Here is a 16,704-nt window from a genome sequence, read left to right on the forward strand (position 1 = left end):
TAACTGGTGACTGAAGGAGGAAGCCTCCCCAATACGGCGCTGCCAGCGATGTCCGCCCAGGTCTCAGTCCTTCCCACGCTCTGGCTACCTTCAGACGACACGTTTCCACGCGATTAGGTGACTAACCTGATCGGTGAACCCTGCTGCAGCTCATCAGACGGGCAACGCCCGATGCCAGAAGAATATCTAACCCAGGTTAACTCTAGCCAAGCTAAAACGGGTGACGGAGAGTGGATCGTCCACGCTTTTCACCGAACGCAGGGACAAGAAGAAGCCCTCTGACCCACGGTGTGAAATGAGAGACACGGATTGTAGGTGCCACGAAAGACGACCAGCGCTGCAACGTGCCTTAATTCACAGCGCTTTTAAGCTAAGTGGGGGGGGGGGAGAGAGAGAAGCGCAAATGTCCCGAAGCTCAAACAGCTACACCACGTTTCCCGCACTTCAAACCCAGATCGTGTTTTTTGGGTCATTTGCGGCGCTGGAAACTGGGGGGGGGGGGCGGGAAACACCCCGGGATGTAGCCAATTGAGCATGCGCAGAACGGTATTACAGTTAACCGGCTGGTGTCAGCTAGAAATAATCCAGGTTTATCCGTTTGAGTCAGCGGAAGACTCGCCATTCCAGGCCTGGATGGATTTTCCACCTGGAATCGTTGCTCCAGCGAGACTTTCCAGGCTTATAAAAGGATTCTTACCCTTTGATAGTTTCGCTCCAAACTTTCGCCACCGATGTTGCCTCTTTCCCGCCCATCTTGGCCTACCTGGTTGATGCAGACCGAAACGGCCTCGCAACTTCAGGCTGCAACCAACCGTGCGCTTGGTACTCTGAATCCCATAATCCCCAGCCAACAAGCCTGCCTTATGAGATAATGAAATACCTGTTTCCCCCCCCCTCCCCCACGACAGGCCGTCTTGAGGATCGCGGTGCTGGTTGCTTTGTTAGATCGACTTTTGTGCGCAGCCCGATCCGAATCTTATCTAGTCAATCGGGACTGGGAATGTAGAAGCCCAGGGATTATAAATGCAACCCAGACTTCTTTTCCTTTCGTGTAAACCCCGCCACCGAGCCTCGAGGTTTCGTTGTCATCGCGACTAAGGGCTCCTGGGACAGGTGTCTTCTTAACTCTTCCACTGAATTCTCTCTCCCCACCGCACTTTGTAAAACCTCTCCACGCCGGTATTTTTTTTCCTCAACTTTGGCAGCTTGAAGATGCGTGGACTTCAACTCCCAGAATTCCCCAGCCATTGAAGTCCACGCATCTTGCAAGTTGAGAAAGTTGGGCAATCATCAAATCACGAAGCAGGGGATTCCGCCGGACGCTACCGTGCAAGTCACCTTCAATCCACTCCTCCTTTTGGAGAGCCACCCAGAAGCGCAAGATGGAGATGTCGGGACCGAACCGCGCTTCCATGAAGCCCTACTACACCGCCTGCAGCGATTCTGGGGGGGGGGCATCCTGGCACCCGCCTCCACCCCTCGCTAAAAAGAGATCCCCGACTCCGTTCCCGGCTCTTGTCCCTCTCTTCCTCCCTTGCCCGGCGGGAGGCAAACCCAAACCCACCAGCTGGTGCGTAAAAGCGCGGCTGGTGTGTAAAAGTGCGCTCTCCGCTGTGACCAGGGGTGACCCTCGCCTGCCCGGCGTCCTTCTTCGCCGTTTCCTCCTCCTCCTCCTCCTCCTCCTCCTCCTCCTCGGTGGTCCTGCGAGACGCGTCTCCACCTCCGCCCCCTCCTTCCCACCCCCCCGCCCCCCACTCCCACCCCGCCTCGGAAGGTCTGCCGAAGCGAGCCTCCTTTAGACTCCAGGCATGTCGAGAGAGCTGTGAGATCACCCGGGTTATAAATATCTCCGTGCCAGCGCCGCGCTCTCGGACCGCGCTCTCCCTCTCGCGGGCCGACTATGCCGCCTTCCCAGCGCGGCGGAGCGCACGGCCGGCCGCCCCGAAGGTGCAGCAGCAGCGGCGGCGGCGGCGGCGGCGGCAGCAGCAGCGGCGGGAGCAGCAGCAGCCGCCGCCGCCGCTTCTCCTCCTCCTCCTCCTCCTCCTCCAAAATGCCAGGCGCGTCCCTCGGGCTGGAAGCATGAGCCTGCCTTTCTCCAGCTGCCACCTCCTCCTCCTCCTCCTCCTCTTGCTTAGCCACTTGATCCTCCTGGCTCTGGCGCACCCGCGGCCCCCTCGGGCGCAATTTGGAGAGGCCGAGCACCACAACAGCAGCAGCGGCAGCAGCAGCAATCTTGGAAATCGCCCCGCCACTTCGTCTCTCTCCTCCTCTTCCTCCTCTTCCTCCTCCTTTCCCGCACCTTCTTCTTATTCCTCCCCCTCCGCGGGAGTTCAAAGCGGCGGCGCGGAGATGAGCAGTTTTAAGTGGAGTCCCTCCGGGCGTCGAACCGGCAGCCTCTACTGCAGGGTGGGCATCGGCTTCCACCTCCAGATCCACCCGGATGGCCAGGTCAACGGCTCCCACCAAGACAGCCTCTTAAGTAAGTGCTGGGCGAAGTCCGGGGCCAGCCCGGTCGCTTAAATTCTGCATTTCGTGGAGTGGGGGGGGGGTTGACTTCGCCGTCCCCGCGCGCCTGGTTGCAAGCCTGAGTTTCAAGTCCATCTTAAAAATATTTAATTTATGTAGTTTTAAGACTGCCTTAGCTTGGTGCAAGACCCTGAGCAATTCCTCTCGGTTCTGCCTAGGGAATTTCTAGCTTGGAAGCGCCGCTGCATGCGCTCCGCGAGTTAATTCAGGTGCTCCAACGCCTTTGGGATTTCGCTGCGGTTCAGTCAAGGAAAATCCTAAGCACTGGGCGCTGAAATTTGGACGAGGGGGGTGATTCTCTCTAAAAGAGCGGCTCCCAACCTTTATTATACCCCGCAGCCCGGGAACGCTTCCGATATATTCTCCCACCCCTTACAAAAGTTTGAAATAATGGCAACGAATTATGCGCATACGCTATAATTTTGAAAAGCCGAGTTTTCGCACACACACACACACACACACACACACACACCCCGGAATATCCTCTCGCAACCCCGGTTGGGAACCCCTGGTCTAAATAAAGGGCTTATAAACTGACAATGGAAGATATACCAGGGCAAGCTTCTGAGCAAAGCATTGATAAATATATGGATAAGCAGTCCATATGAAAATTACCAGAAAGTGTTACAATAATAATTGGGGGGGGGGGGAAGCTTACGATTGTGCTGTTTGTGCTTTCTTGAAATCTTGAATATTCCTTATGTCTCCAGGGCATCAGTCTCCTATTAAGTAGGTCGAGACTCTATTCAGTTTTAAACAGACAGAATTTTGCCCAGGTAGAGAAAACGTTACAGCATAGGCTGTTATTTCATTGACCTGCTTGGAGGCAAGACCCAAGTGAGGTCAGGGGGACGTCGGTGTAACTATGGAAGAAATGTGTTGCTTGTGACTACAAAAACCATCACAGAATCCAATGCAAACATCTGAGAGAACGTAGTACAGGTTAGTCCTCCGTGTGTACGATGGCAACCGGGCAACCCAAAATTTGTGTGGCTAAGGGAGGCCGTTAACTGAGCTTGCCCCGTTTTTAAAACTTCTTTTTGCCATAGTTAAGGGGAATCGCTGCATTTGTTAAGTTAGTAAGTGAATCTGGCTTCCTGTTGACTTTGCTTGTCAGAAGGTTGCAAAACGGGGATCACGTGACCCGGGGACACTGCAATCCTCATAAATACATGCCAGTTGTCAAGTGTCTGGATTTTGATCACGTGACTGGGGATGCAGCAACGGTTGTGTGAAAAACGGTCCTAAGTTACTTTTTTTTTTAAAAGTAACTTTGGACGGTCACTAAATTACTTTATTACTGAGTCAATTCAAGGTTGACTCAGCCTTCCATCCTTCCGAGGTAGGTAAAATGAGGACCCAGATTGTTGGGGGCAATTAAGCTGACTTTGTAATAATGCCGCTTGGGGGTGTGTGTGAAAGCCCTAACAAGCAGGCATATACATAGAATGAAGGCTACTGCTAAGTTTGTAAGCCGCCCTGAGTCTTCGGAGAAGGGCGGGATATAAATGGAATTAAAATAAATAAATAAATAAATAAATAAATGAATAGTTGTAAGTTAAGGACTCACTGGAGAAGAGCCTAATGCTGGGAAAGATCGAGGGCAATAGAAGAAGGGGACGACAGAGAATGAGGTGGCTGGATGGAGTCACTGAAGCAGTGGGCGTGAGCTTGAATGGACTCCAGAAGATGGTGGAGGACAGGAAGGCCTGGAGGAATGTTGTCCATAGGGTCGCGATGGGTCGGACACGACTTCGCAGCTAACAACAACAACAAGTTAAGGACTAAGCATTGAAAGGGGCCCTAATGCAAATAATGCATGGTGCAAATGAAGGGGGACAAGTGAAAGGCATTCCTCTAGAACAGGGGTCCCCAATCCCCGGGCCGTGGACCAGTACCAGGCTGTGGCATGCCAGCAACTGGTCCACACAAACAAGCAAAGCCCCATCTGCGGGATGCAGGCAGCACACAAAACCACACCCCCTCCGGTCCACGGAAAAACCTCTCTCCACGGAACCAGTCCCTGGTGCCCAAAAGGTTGGGGGCCTCTACTATAGACTACAATTCACAAGGCGCAGTTGATATATTTTGCAACGTCACATGTTTTTCCTGAACTGTACCACTTCAGGCAATAGCTGGGAAGTTTGTCTCCCATCCCAAATATTTGGCATATTGAAATGATACCCCCCAAGGTATCTCTCTCTGTGAGGGAACAATTAAATGATAATCTTCACTTCTATTGCCTATCGAAGCATTCTGGCAGTTATAATCTGGGCATATCTAGAAGACAATCTGCTGAAGCATGACAGCATAGCGGTGAAGACGCTTGCCTCCCCTTTGGAAGGCTGAGAGTTCAGTCCTAATTAGCAGCAGATATTTTTTATTTTTATTTTAATTCCATTTATATCCCGCCCTTCTCCGAAGACTCAGGGCGGCTTACAAGCTTAGCAGTAGCCTTCATTCTATGTATATGCCTGCTTATTAGGGCTTTCATACACCCCCCAAGCGGCATTATTACAAAGTCAGCTTATTGCCCCCAACAATCTGGGTCCTCATTTTACCTACCTCGGAAGGATGGAAGGCTGAGTCAACCTTGAGCCTGGTGGGATGCGAACCTGCACTAATTTCTCTCTCAGGGAGCAAAGAAAAAAATCTGCTGTGAACCCCACATAGGCATCAGGCAGGGCATCTGGCCAGTAAATGTTCAGCTCCATTCAAGTCTCCCCGACTCTACCCCCAAATTAAGGGATTACAGAGTCGTAAAAAGAAAAAAAAAGTGGTTGAGAGTGGCTGGCTGGCATGAAAAATCGAGGAAATGGCACCTAAGAAAGAGAATGTCTTGTGGCCCTAACATCTATTAAAAAGGTAAAGGTTCCCCCGCACATGCGTGCTAGTCGTTTCCGACTCTAGGGGCCAGTGCTCATCTCCGTTTCAAAGCTGAAGAGCCAGCGCTTGTCCAAGGACATCTCCGTGGTCATGTGGCCGGCATGACTAGATGCCAAAGGCGCACAGAATGCTGTTACCTTCCCACTGTAGGGGTCCCTATTTTTCTACTTGCCTTTTTACGTGCTTTCGAACTGCTAGGTTGGCAGAAGCTGGGACGAGTAACAGGCGCTCACTCTGTTACATGGCACTCGGGATTCGACCCGCCAAACTGCCGACCTTCGAGCCATCGCATCCCTTCTAACATCTATCAAAGCATCTCATAAATCCAGTCTGCTTCGCTGAATGGACTACTATATAGTCATTAAGAATTATTTTTTTAAGACTGTTGGCTACACAGATTGTCCTCCACTTGCAACCATTTGTTTAGTGAGCGTTCAAAGTTACAACAAAACCGGAAAATGTGACTTATGACTGGTTTTCAATTTAAGATCACTGCAGCATCCTCAGGGTCACGTGATCAAAATTCAGGCGCTTGGCTGGGGAATTCTGGGAGTTGAAGTCCACAAGTCTTAAAGTTGCCAGCCTTTGCTCTTAACCAACATTTTCTAAACTGGGTCCTTCCAGATGTGCCAGAACTACTAATGCAGGATACCTGGCCAGTATCCAGTATCCAGACTTTTAACAGGAATCCTACCACATCCAGAGGGAACCACTTTGGTGAAAACTGCACTCTGCAGTTCATTTACTGGTATGTTTATTTGGCCCAATTCCTAAAGAAATGTCCAGGTTCTCTGTTTTATATGAGATTTCTAAGGCCTCGAACAATTTTGGACCATTTAAATTTCAAAAAAAGATAAAATTGGGAAGCAAATGTAGGTTGTGCCTTAGGATACAGTTCTTTACAGCTGCCCCTGTGCTGCCTTGTGATTCCTCAGTTGCTGGGCTATGATTTGTATTCCCACAACCTCTAAAAATGATTTGGGGAAATCCTTATCTCCTGAGTCATATTTTGATATCACCATTCTCTTGCCAGTTAGGTTAGTGTTTTTCAAACTTGGCCAATTGAGATGTGTGGACTTCAACTCCCAGAATTTCCCAGCCAGCATGCTGGCTGTGTTGCTGCAAAAGTGTGCTGACTGGGAACTCTGGGAGTTGAAGTCCACACCTCTTAAAATAGCTGAGATGAAGATAACAGCTCTTTCCAGAGACCGGGCATCTCCCACGTAGCGGCGTATCGATTCCCAGGATTCACTAGCCACATCCCCAGAACCACACTTGGATATTGCATCCAATTTTGTTTGCCACACAAAAAAACCCCACAAAAGATGTTGAGACTCTAGAAAGAATGCAGAAAAGAGCAACAAAGATGATTAGGGGACTGAAGGCTAAAATATATGAACATATGCAGGAATTGGATATGTCTGCTCTAATGAAGGACTGCTAGGGAATGACATAACAGCGGTCTTACAATATTTGAGGGACTGTCACAGAGAAGAGGGGGACAATCTATTCTCCAAAGCATCTGAGAGCAGGACAAGAAGGAACAAATGGAAACTTATAAAGGAGAGATCCAATCTAGAACTAAGGATAAATTTCCTGACAGTGAGAACAACTAAACAGTGGAACGGCTTGCCTTCAAAAGCTGTGAGTGCTCCATTACTGGAGGTTTTTGAGAAGAGATGGGACAGCCTTTTGTCTGAAATGGTATATAGGGTTTCCTGCCTGAGCGGTGGGTTGGACTAGAAGACCTCCAAGGTCCCTTCTAACACTGTTAATTCTGTTAACTACGGTGTGCTAAGACTCAGCTAATGCCAGAAAGCCAATTCAGTGTCCTTACCAGCAAGAAAGTTCTGCATTCAAACATCTGCCCCTCCATCTGATCAATGTGTGGCAGAAGGCAAACTTTCTGCCCAGCAGAATGCAATTTCTCAGTCTTAAGTCAAAATTGTGTTGACTATCCAGTGTTCCAGGAAGAGACGATACTGATTTAACTCCCCCTCCTTTTAAAATTGAGAGGGATGATTATGACAAGTGCTTTTAATAGGTGGAATGGCCTAAACATATAGAGGTAGTCCTTGACTTACAACAGTTCAAAATTAAAAACAAGGGATTGAAAAAAGTGACTTATGACTGTTTTTCACACTTATGACCATTGCAGCATCCTCCTGGTCACATGATCAAAATTCAGATGCTTGGCAACTGACTCATATTTATGATGATCGCAGTGTCCCGGGGTCACGTGATCCCCTTTTGCGACCTTCTGACAAGCAAAGTCAATGGGGAATCCAGACTCATTTAACAACCATGTTACTAACTTAACAACTGCAGTGATTCACTTAACTGTGGCAAGAAAAGTCATCAAATGGGAAAAACTCACTTCACAACTGTCTCACTTAGTGACAAATGTTGGCCTCAATTGTGATCATAAATTGAGGACTACCTGTATTGGTGTTTATTTTACAAGTATTTAAAATTATAATAGTGCTGATTTTCCCCACATGTGGATGTTCTATTGCTCAAGCCCCATAATTCCCAGCCAGCAGGGCCCATAGCTGAGCATGATGGGAGTTGCCTACCCACAGATCTGCAGGAAGACAGCTAGTGAAAAGAAATGAGGGAATACAATATATATATATATATATATATATATATATATATATATATATATATATATATATATATATATATATATATATAACACTGAGGGTCATTCAAACAAGGCACTCAAAAGAGGGAAAAAATGCAGTGGAAGTGAGAGAGACTGAATAAATTGGGGTGAATCGCGGGAATTGCTGACACAAGGGTTGTTTTTTTCCCCTCAGCTGGAGGAGCTCAGCAGATGTTCCAGTTCTTGCTGGGTAAATAAAAGGCTTGGCTAAAGAGCATCAATATCGATGCGATGTAGAATACTGCAGTTGAAGCAGGAAGAATAGATCTCTGGCCAGCTCTTCAACAAGGCCAATATTTTACAAAAATGGTCTAGCAAACCTCAGGAGTTTTCCAAAGGTTCATCCTGGCCAATTCTGTCCTCTATTGCCATCAAGGCCGAATACAGGTAGTCCTCAGCTCACGACTACAATTGAGCCCAAAGTTTCTGTGGCTAAGTGAGACAATGATTAAGTTGTGACATGATAGCAGCGTTCCAATCTCTGCCACAAAGAAGAGGGAGTCAAGCTATTCTCCAAAGCGCCTGAAGGCAAGGCAAGAAGCAAAGGATGGCAACTAGTCAAGGAGAGAAGCAACCTAGAACTAAGGAGAAACTTCCTGACAGTTAGAACAATTAACCAGTGGAACAATCTGCCTCCAGAAGTGGTGAATTCTCCAACACTGGAAGTTTTAAAGATGAGATTGGACAACCATTTGTCTGAAATGGTACAGGGCTTCCTGCCTGAGCAGGGGGTTGGACTAATTTAATTTAATAATAATATAATAATTTAATAATTTGATTTCTATACCGCCCTTCTCCCGAAGGACTCAGGGCGGTGAACAGGGCAATACATAATAAAAATCAGATACAAAAATTAAAAAACCATTAAAAAACCATTAAACATCATGCCCATAAAATCAATACATATTAAGTTAAAAACTAATTTTAAAAACCCAACCCCATCCCGTCAGACCAGGCCAGCTTGTTCGAAAAAGAATGTTTTAAGATTGCGCCGGAAGGAGCGAAGGTCGGGGGCCGTCCGGAGCTCAGCCGGTAAGCTGTTCCAAAGGTCTGGCGCGCCCACAGAGAACGCTCTCCCCCTGGGGGTCACCAATCGGCATTCTTTGATCGGCGGCACCCTGAGGAGGCCCTCTCTGTGGGAGCGCACTGGACGGAGGGAAGTTGACGCCGGTCGCAGGTGTTGCCGTAGGTAATCCGGACCCATGCCATGAAGGGCTTTGTACGTCATAACTAACACCTTGAACCTCACCCGGAGAGCAACCGGTAGCCAATGCAGCTCGCAGAGCAGAGGTGTAACATGGGAGTATCGGGAAACTCCCAAGACGACTCGCGCGGCTGCATTCTGCACCAGCTGGAGTCTCCGGGTGGACCTCAAGGGCAGCCCCATGTAGAGAGCATTACAGTAGTCTAGACGAGAGGTCACGAGCGCATGAGTGACTGTGCGCAAGGCATCCCGGTCTAGATAGGGCCGCAACTGGCGCACCAGGCGAACCTGGGCAAAGGCCCCCCTAGTCACAGCTCCAATATGCTCTTCCAAAGAGAGCTGTGAATCTAGAAGGACCCCCAAGTTGCGGGCCCTATCTACGGGGGGTAATAGCTCACCCCCCATGGCCAATGATGGGATAATCGGAATTTCCCGGGATGCCGGCACGAACAGCCACTCAGTCTTGTCAGGGTTGAGTCGAAGCCTGTTCCTCCCCATCCAGACCCGGACCGCCTCCAGGCAACGGGACATCACGTCGAGGGCATCGCTGGGGTGGTTTGGGGTAGAAATAAAAAGTTGGGTATCATCAGCATATTGGTGATACCCAACTCCAAAACCACGAATGATCTCACCCAGCGGCTTCATATAGATGTTGAACAGGAGAGGCGAGAGAACCGACCCCTGAGGAACTCCACAAATGAGAGGTCTCAGGGTCGATCTCTGCCCCCCTGCCAACACCGACTGCGAACGTCCCAGGAGGTAAGAGGAGAACCACTGGAGAACCGTGCCTCCCACTCCTAACCCCCTGAGACGTCGCAGCAGGATACCATGGTCGATGGTATCGAAAGCCACTGAGAGGTCTAAAAGGACTAGGACAGAGGAACAACCCCTGTCCCGAGCCCGCCAGAGATCATTCACCAGCGCGACCAATGCCGTCTCCGTGCTGTACCCGGGCCTGAAACCCGATTGGTACGGGTCTAGGTAGTCAGCTTCCTCCAAGAACAAAGGGAGCTGATGCGCCACCACGCTTTCAACAACCTTCGCCAAAAAGCGAAGGTTGGAAACCGGACGATAGTTGTTTAAAATTGCTGGGTCCAAGGCAGGTTTCTTGAGGAGGGGTCTCACCACCGCCTCCTTCAAGGCGGCGGGAAAACTACCCTGACTCAAAGAAGCAGTAATCACTGCCTGGAGCCAGCCTCGTGTCCCCTCCCGGGCTGCATAAGTCAGCCAGGAGGGGCACGGGTCCAACAAACACGTGGTGGAGCTCAGCTTCCTCATGATCTTGTCCACTTCTTCAGGGGTCACAGGATCGAACTCTTCCCAGATTAAATCGACAAGACCGCCCGTATCCTCTTCGTCAGACTCTGCCCAGTCGGAGTCCAAACCGGTCCGGATCCGAGCGATTTTGTCCGACAGAAATCGACTAAACTCCTCGGCTCGACCCTGCAAGGGTTCCTCCCTCACCTCCTGATTAAGGAGAGAGCGAGTCACCCTAAACAGGGCGGCCGGGCGATTATCTGCGGACGCAATGAGGGTGGCAAAGTGGTTAGACCTAGCCACCCTCAATGCTGCGAGATAAGTTCTCGTAAACGACCTTAGTCGTAACCGGTCGGATTCGGATCGGCTGGACCTCCAACAGCTCTCTAGGCCCCGTCTCCGACGCTTCATCTCGCGGAGCTCCATGGAGAACCATGGGGCCCGTTGGGATCCGCGTCGGGTCAAGGGCCGCATGGGTACAACTTGGTCGAGTGCCTCTGTGGCTGCCCTTTCCCAGGCTTCCACCAGGGCATCGACCGAGCTGTGAGCAAAGGAGGCAGGTGGGGGCCCAAGCGCTGTTTGGAACCGCTCAGGGTCCATAAGGCGCCTAGGGCGGAACCATCTTGTTGGCTCAGCAACCCCACGACAGGGAGTGGCAAAATGGAAGACCATCCGCAGGAGATGATGATCGGTCCATGACAGGGGTGAATTAATTGGGGAACCCCCCCCAAGATCATCTAACCACCGTCCAGATAGAAAAACCAGATCGAGCGTGTGACCCCCCCCCGTGAGTTGGGCCCAGAATAACCTGCTTCAGGTCCATGGCCGTCATGGAAGCCATGAACTCCCGAGCTAACTCAGATGATCCCCCCAGGGATGGAAGGTTGAAGTCACCCAAAACTATAAGTTTGGGGAACTCAACCACCAACCCTGAGAGGATATCGAGAAGCTCAGGCAGGGCTGCTGCCACGTGTCTAGGTGAAATATACACCAACAGCAAGCCCAACTGAGCTCTGGGACCACATCTCAGGAGGAGGGACTCACACCCGGCTATCTGGACTATGGTGGCCTCCCGCGGACATAAGGTCTCCCTCACAACAACTGCCACTCCACCGCCCCTACCCTGAGCCCTAGGCTGGTGCAGCACCCGGAAACCTGATGGGCTAAGATCAACCAGGGGGACCCCACCCTCTGGGCCCAACCAGGTCTCCGTAATGCAAGCCAGGTCCGCATGCTCCTCCTCAATCAGATCGCGAATGAGAGGTGCTTTATTCATTACAGACCTGGCATTAAAATACACGAGCCTGAGCTCAGGTGGCTGCTCATCCTCGCTCCCGGTACCACGTGCTGAAATCAGAGGGTCGGAGCACATCACCGCTTGAAGACAGCGGGGACGCACCCCCGGGTATTGATGTGGCCCTCTGTTCCTACACCTGCGGCCATTCCCAACCACCGTGGGAATAGATAATCCCACACCCCGCCCCAGGGCCCCGTAAGCCCCCAGCCCAGCCCCTACCACGGCGCAATCAGTCCCTGACCTGGACTGAGAAACGGTTGGTGGAACCCCCCTAGTTTCCAACCGAGCCGATAAACCCACCCCCCTCCCTAACCCCTCAAAACATTTAGCTAAAAAACACACCAGGGGCCTCTTATTAAATTTGGGAGAGAGGCTCCTGTCCCTGCCCAGCCATCTCTCGGGGTCCCAATAATTGGGTCTGTCATCAAGAGGCACGATGGAAAAGCAGGCGGGTCGCACCCAGGAGAGGGGGGCACCCCTGAGCGCCAATAAGGCTGTGCTGGAGTAAGATAAAACCATTAGTCCAGGGGAGTCCAGTCAGGCAGTCCATCAGTCAAAAGTTGGAAAGCTGAAAGTCAAAAGTGTCCAATTCACCAGCTCCCTGCCACTGAGCTGGGTACCCGTCAGATGACTCCAGGATAGAACAGGCACCTCCCTCTCACGAAGGGCCCAGATCTACGATGGGATGGACAATTGCCAACTCAAGAAGGCATACCTCCCTAGATCTCTCACCTCTAGGGAGGCAGCAGATGGTAATTGGTTGGTATCGATGATAACATATACGAGCCGCCCTCTCACAGAGGCTCGTCCAAGACCTTCTTGCTTCAGTGGGGACCATAGAGAGAGAAAAAGAAGAGTAGCAGTTATCAGGATTAACCTGAGGGTAACCATAGTTAAGTTGGAGAGCAGAGTTCATCTCAAGGCGGGAAACGGAAAGCGGGGAGAGCAGGAGACGCAGGATAGCAGATTGATGGACCCCGATGCAGGGGGCTAAAAGCCGGAGGCAAAAAGCCCGTCTCCCAGCCAGCCACACACAGCACCAGAAGTCAGGCAGTCCCACGCCAGCCGCAGGCCTCCCCGGTCGAGCGCAGACAAGAGTGACTTCAAACAGACCTCCACAGACCACACAGGGGCCACGAGCCAGCAAAACGCTCCCCATTCCGCTCACAGTCGATCACTCCACTGTTCTATTCTGAGGCCGAGTCAACCTCCATTACTAAGCAAACAGGAAAATCGGAGGCCACTCTAGGCCGCGGCTCTATCGGCCCCGAGGATCCACCATTCGGAGCCCTCCAAGCCGCGGCTCCTCCCAGCTCCACCAGGGCCTCCAAGGTCCTCCCAGCTCCACTAGATGACCTCCAAGGTCCCTTCCAACTTTATTATTATTATTATTATTATTGCTGCTATTATTATTATTATTTTGAATTTTGCCCCACTGTACAACCATTTTTGCTACAGTTAAGTGATTCACTGCTGTTGTTCAGCCAGTAGCCTGGTGGTTAAGACTTTGCTTGTCAGAAGGACATCAAAGGGGATCACACGACCCTGGGACCCTGCAACCGTCATAAATACGAGTCGGTTGCCAAGTGTCTGAATTTTGATTCTGTGGCCACGGGGATGCTGCAACGGTCGTAAGTGTGAAAAATGGGCATTAGTCATTTTTTTCAGGGCTGTTCTGACTTAGAATGGTCACTAAATGAACGGTTGTAAGTCGAGGACTACCTATATTTGCACCATCAACAGCTGGGTATAGCAGTCCATAAAATGTAAGAAAATTAGTTGAGGTATAATGCTGACAGTCCTAGAAAATGATAATAATAGGTGCGGATGAGAACTTAACCAGAGGAATTTGCAGGCTTGCAATTGGTGACTATTTATGGAAAGGATAGGAAGAGATAAGGAAATATAAAACACTATTCTGTAAAAATATCCAGTTTGGTGTAGTGGCTAAGGCACTGGGCTGGTCAGGAGACTGTGAGTTCTAATTCTACCTTAAGCACAAAGCCAAGTGGGTGATTTTGGGCCAGCCACTCTCTCTCTCCACCTTAAGAAGGAGGTAATGGCAAACCACTTCCAAAATCTTGCCAAGAAAGCTGTAAGGACTAGTCCATGCCGTGGTCAGAAGTCAACAATGACTTAAAGGAACACACACGTGTGTGTACAAGGACACACAGGTACACACACAAACACACACACACACACACACACACACGTACTGCAAAAACTGGTGCCAACAATTTCAGTCTAGGTCCGTTTTCTCACTTCTCCTTCTCCTACAATGTATTCACCTTATGACAGGATGGGTTTTAAGGGAGGGGCAGCCAATGCAACAAAGGGAATCTCACCTTTTTCTTAGGACACAATCTTGAGATGCTGAACCGGGGCGGGGGAGATAGATGGGGAGGAGGGCAATGGATTACTTTGCTTCCAATGTCTGGTACTCTGGCATCCTTTGGCGGGAACTTGGAACAGATGCAATAGAGGCAGGTTAAGGATTTGCAGTGGGGACGGCTTATTTTACGCTGGTGTAGTTTTCTGAGTAGAAAGGCAGGGAAGGAAGATCCTTAGATTTCCTAACCCTGCAGAGGAAGCCTTTGACACTGCAATGTCTTGCTTCACTCGCAACGTTTTGTTTTCGTTTTGCTCGCTCTAAAGCCAGATCCTTTTGCAGTTCCAGGATCACCTTTGTTGACCTTCAGGGCAAAATAATAAAGTAAAATAAAAATCTGCTTCTATTTGTCTTTTGCTTTTCAATAGCCCTCTGAAGCAGAGCTACAAGAGGCATCCTTTTGAGATGCAAATCCTCAAAAGGAGGAGTGGGAGGCAGAAGGGAAACAGAAGTGGAGGAAGAGCTGTCTAGGGGAGAGAGAGAGAGAGAGAGAGAGAGAGAGAGAGAGAGAGAGAGAGAGAGAGAGAGAGAGACTAACCCAATATTTCTCCACCTTCACTGCTTTAAGATGTGTGGACTTTGACTGCCTGGAGAGTCCTGATGCCTGGGGAATTCTGGGAGTTCAAGTCCAGACATCTTAAAGATGCCAGTGTTGAGAAACCCTGGCCAAACCTCTCTCCTTTCTTTCCTCCCTCCCTCCCTCCTTCCCTCTCTCTTCTCATCTTCCTTCCTTCCATCCATCCATCCTTTCTTCTCTTCTTTCTATCTTCCCTCTTTCTCATCTTCCTTCCTTCCTTCCTTCCTTCTCTTCTTTCTTTCCTCCCTTTCTCATCTTCCTTCCTTCTCCCTCTCCTTTCTTTCCTCCCTCCCTCCTTCCCTCTCTCTTCTCATCTTCCTTCCTTCCTTCCTTCTCTTCTTTCTTTCCTCCCTCTTTCTCATCTTCCTTCCTTCCTTCCTTCCTTCCTTCCTTCCTTCCTTCCTTCCTTCCTTCCTTCCTTCCTTCCTTCTCTTCTTTCTTTCCTCCCTTTCTCATCTTCCTTCCTTCTGCTTCTCCTTTCTTTCCTTCCTCCCTCCTTCCCTCTCTCTTCTCATCTTCCTTCCTTCCTTCCTTCCTTCCTTCCTTCCTTCCTTCCTTCCTTCCTTCCTTCCTTCCTTCCTTCTCTTCTTTCTTTCCTCCCTCTTTCTCATCTTCCTTCCTTCCTTCCTTCCTTCCTCTTCTTTCTTTCCTCCCTTTCTCATCTTCCTTCCTTCTTCCTTCTCCCTCTCCTTTCTTTCCTCCCTCCCTCCTTCCCTCTCTCTTCTCATCTTCCTTCCTTCCATCCATCCTTCCTTCCTTCTCTTCTTTCTATCCTCCCTCTTTCTCATCTTCCTTCCTTCTCTTCTTTCTTTCCTCCCTTTCTCATTTTCCTTCCTTCTCCCTCTCCTTTCTTTCCTTCCTCCCTCCTTCCCTTTCTCTTCTCATCTTCCTTCCTTCCTTCCTTCCTTCCTTCCTTCCTCTTCTTTCTTTCCTCCCTTTCTCATCTTCCTTCCTTCTTCCTTCTCCCTCTCCTTTCTTTCCTTCCTCCCTCCTTCCCTCTCTCTTCTCATCTTCCTTCCTTCCTTCCTTCCTTCCTTCCTTCCTTCCTTCCTTCCTCTTCTTTCTTTCCTCCCTTTCTCATCTTCCTTCCTTCTTCCTTCTCCCTCTCCTTTCTTTCCTTCCTCCCTCCTTCCCTCTCTCTTCTCATCTTCCTTCCTTCCTTCCTTCCTTCCTTCCTTCCTTCCTTCCTTCCTTCCTTCCTTCCTTCCTTCCTTCCTTCCTTCCTTTCCTCCCTTCCTCCCAGTTGAAGACAGGTGCAGGCTGTTGGGGATGAGTCTGTGTTGTCTGTGTTGCACCTGTCTTCAACAGTGAAGGGACATAGGGGAGAAAACATCCTGCAGCCAAGAAGGCCCCACACCCATTTGCACCACTCAGATGACCCTGAGGACACAGGTAAAACTCCAAGTGGCCTCAGTGACCCTCTAAAAGAATGCAAATGACCAGCTGTCTGCAAGGAGTATAAATCCTTCCATTCCCCACCATCCAGTCAGAGCTGAAGAAGCTTCTGGGAGGAGAAGCGAGACGTCTTCAAAGGAAGAAGTCCAGTTGCCTCGTGGAAAAGCACCTTTGGGACAACCGTGACCTGGATGGCTGCGAATCTCCATAGACTTTTAGATGCCAGAGTCCTTTCTTTTTCTTCCATGACATCTCCATTGATGCTTTTGACACGGAGGGCAATTAGTTACTACTAATAGAAGCTGTTGGTTAAAATTCTCCCTCCCTCCTTCCCCCCTCCCCCCGCCGGGCCTTCATCTTGCATCAGTTTTGTCCTTTAAAACCTCAGGACATCTATAAATAAATGCATATTCAGATAAACCAAGCAGCAAACCAGAAGCAATCAACCATGAAATCACAGGTTATAAGCCTAAAATGACAGGGACTTTTTCTGATTTTTCCCCCC

At 49.9% G+C, this 16,704-nt stretch overlaps 1 protein-coding gene across 1 annotated transcript in view; it reads left to right on the top strand.

The window, feature by feature from the left end:
* Positions 1-2,079: 2,079 nt before the first annotated feature.
* FGF5 (fibroblast growth factor 5) overlaps positions 2,080-16,704 on the top strand; it is a gene marked incomplete at both ends in the record, with an annotated part of 32,378 nt that continues 17,753 nt past the window's right edge. Inside the window, one exon of the mRNA XM_081332131.1 lies at positions 2,080-2,479. Within this exon, the coding sequence (XP_081188257.1) occupies positions 2,080-2,479 (400 nt within the window). The remainder of the gene's footprint in view (positions 2,480-16,704) is intronic.

This window comes from Vipera berus (assembly GCF_964194415.1).
Source record: "Vipera berus genome assembly, chromosome: 7".
NCBI classification, from domain to species: Eukaryota; Metazoa; Chordata; class Lepidosauria; order Squamata; family Viperidae; genus Vipera; species Vipera berus.